At 40.1% G+C, this 2,500-nt stretch overlaps 1 protein-coding gene across 1 annotated transcript in view; it reads right to left on the bottom strand.

Moving 5' to 3' along the window:
• The window catches only part of LOC122263049 (uncharacterized), a gene marked incomplete at its 5' end in the record, with an annotated part of 55,559 nt that overhangs the window by 17,735 nt on the left and 35,324 nt on the right, over positions 1-2,500 (bottom strand). The window contains 1 exon segment of the mRNA XM_086551238.1: positions 441-530. Within this exon segment, the coding sequence (XP_086407364.1) occupies positions 441-530 (90 nt within the window).

The following is a 2,500-nucleotide window of genomic DNA, read 5'->3' on the forward strand; positions in this document are numbered from 1 at the left end:
TTTCACCCTCATTCTCTCTTATCTCCATCTCTCACTCTTTCTCTCACTCACTTTCACCCTCATTCTCTCTTATCTCCATCTCTCACTCTTTCTCTCACTCTTACTCTCTTATCTCCATCTCTCCCTCTTTCTCTCTTATCTCTCACTCACCCTCCTCCATCTCTCCTTCACCTTCACCCTCTTTCTCTCTCACTCACCCTCCTCCATCTCTCCTTCACCTTCACCCTCTTTCTCTCACCCACCTTCACCCTCATTCCCTCTTATCTCCATCTCGTCCCTCTTTCTCTCTTATCTCTTTCTCTCCCTCTTTCTCTCCCTCTTTCTCTCTTATCTCTCTCTCTCCCTCTTTCTCTCACCCACCTTCACCCTCATTCCCTCTTTCTCTCCCCCTTTCTCTCACTCACCTTCACCCTCTTTCTCTCCCTCTTTCTCTCACTTACCTCACAATCTTGCCGATGATGTTGGAGGCGATGGCTCCCCCGGACATGCTTGGTTTTCCTCCGCCACCTCCTCCTCCGCTACCTCCTCCTCTGCAAGGTGAGAGAGAGAGAGACGATGCAATGTCGAACGGAGGCGATAATGGTGATGGGATAATAATGAGATAATGATGAAAAAGCAATAAGATAAAAATATAAAATACAATGATTACCTCCTCCTCTGCAAGGTGAGAGAGAGAGAGACGATGCAATGTCGAACGGAGGCGATATTATTATTATTATTGCATCATCATTATCTCATTATTGCCTTTTTATCATTGTATTTTATATTTTTATCTTATTGCTTTTTCATCATTATCTCATTATTATCCCATCACCATATCACCAGTATTATTGGATCCCATCACCATGATGAGAGGCAATAATAATGGTGATATGGTGAAGGGATAATAATGAGATAATGATGAAAAAGCAATAATAAGATAAAAATATAAAATACAATGATAAAAAGGCTATAATGAGATAATGATGATGCAATAATAATGCAATAATTGCAATAATAATAATAATGCAATAATAATAATGCAATAATGGTGATGGGATCCAATAATAATGGTGATATGGTGATGGGATCTAATAATAATGGTGATATGGTGATGGGATCCAATAATGATGGTGATATGGTGATGGGATCCAATAATGATGGTGATGATGGTGAAGGGATCCAATAATGATGGTGATATGGTGATGGGATCCAATAATGATGGTGATATGGTGATGGGATCCAATAATGATGGTGATGATGGTGACAGGATCCAATAATGATGGTGATGATGGTGATGGGATCCAATAATGATGGTGATATGGTGATGGGATCCAATAATAATGGTGATATGGTGATGGGAGGCAATAATGATGGTGATATGGTGATGGGATCCAATAATGATGGTGATATGGTGAAGGGATCCAATAATAATGGTGATATGGTGATGGGATCCAATAATAATGGTGATATGGTGATGGGATCCAATAATGATGGTGATATGGTGAAGGGATCCAATAATGATGGTGATGATGGTGATGGGATCCAATAGTGATGGTGATATGGTGACGGGATCCAATCATGATGGTGATATGGTGATGGGATCCAATCATGATGGTGATGATGGTGATGGGATCCAATAATAATGGTGATATGGTGATGGGATCCAATAATGATGGTGATGGGAAGCAATAATAATGATGGTGATATGGTAATGGGATCCAATAATGATGGTGATATGGTGATGGGATCCAATAATAATGGTGATATGGTGATGGGATCCAATCATGATGGTGATATGGTGATGGGAAGCAATAATAATGGTGATATGGTGATGGGATCCAATCATGATGGTGATATGGTGATGGGATCCAATCATGATGGTGATATGGTGAAGGGATCCAATAATGATGGTGATGATGGTGATGGGATCCAATAATAATGGTGATATGGTGATGGGATCCAATAATGATGGTGATGGGAAGCAATAATAATGATGGTGATATGGTAATGGGATCCAATAATGATGGTGATATGGTGATGGGATCCAATAATAATGGTGATATGGTGATGGGAAGTAATAATAATGATGGTGATGATGGTGACGGGATCCAATAATGATGGTGATATGGTGACGGGAGGCAATAATGATGGTGATGGTGACGGGATCCAATAATAATGGTGATGATGGTGAAGGAATCCAATAATGATGATGATGGTGAAGGGATCCAATAACAATGGTGATGGGATCCAATAATGATGGTGATATGGTGATGGGATCCAATAATGATGGTGATATGGTGATGGGATCCAATAATGATGGTGATATGGTGATGGGATCCAATAATGATGGTGATATGGTGATGGGATCCAATAATGATGGTGATGATGGTGATGGGATCTAATAATAATGGTGATATGGTGATGGGATCCAATAATAATGGTGATATGGTGACGGGATCCAATAACGATGGTGATGATGGTGATGGGAGGCAATAATAATGATGGTGATATGGTGAAG

The sequence above is a fragment of the Penaeus japonicus genome, unplaced genomic scaffold (assembly GCF_977035675.1).
Source record: "Penaeus japonicus unplaced genomic scaffold, GWHDUDI00000001_assembly GWHDUDI00000025, whole genome shotgun sequence".
In the NCBI taxonomy this organism is placed as follows: Eukaryota; Metazoa; Arthropoda; class Malacostraca; order Decapoda; family Penaeidae; genus Penaeus; species Penaeus japonicus.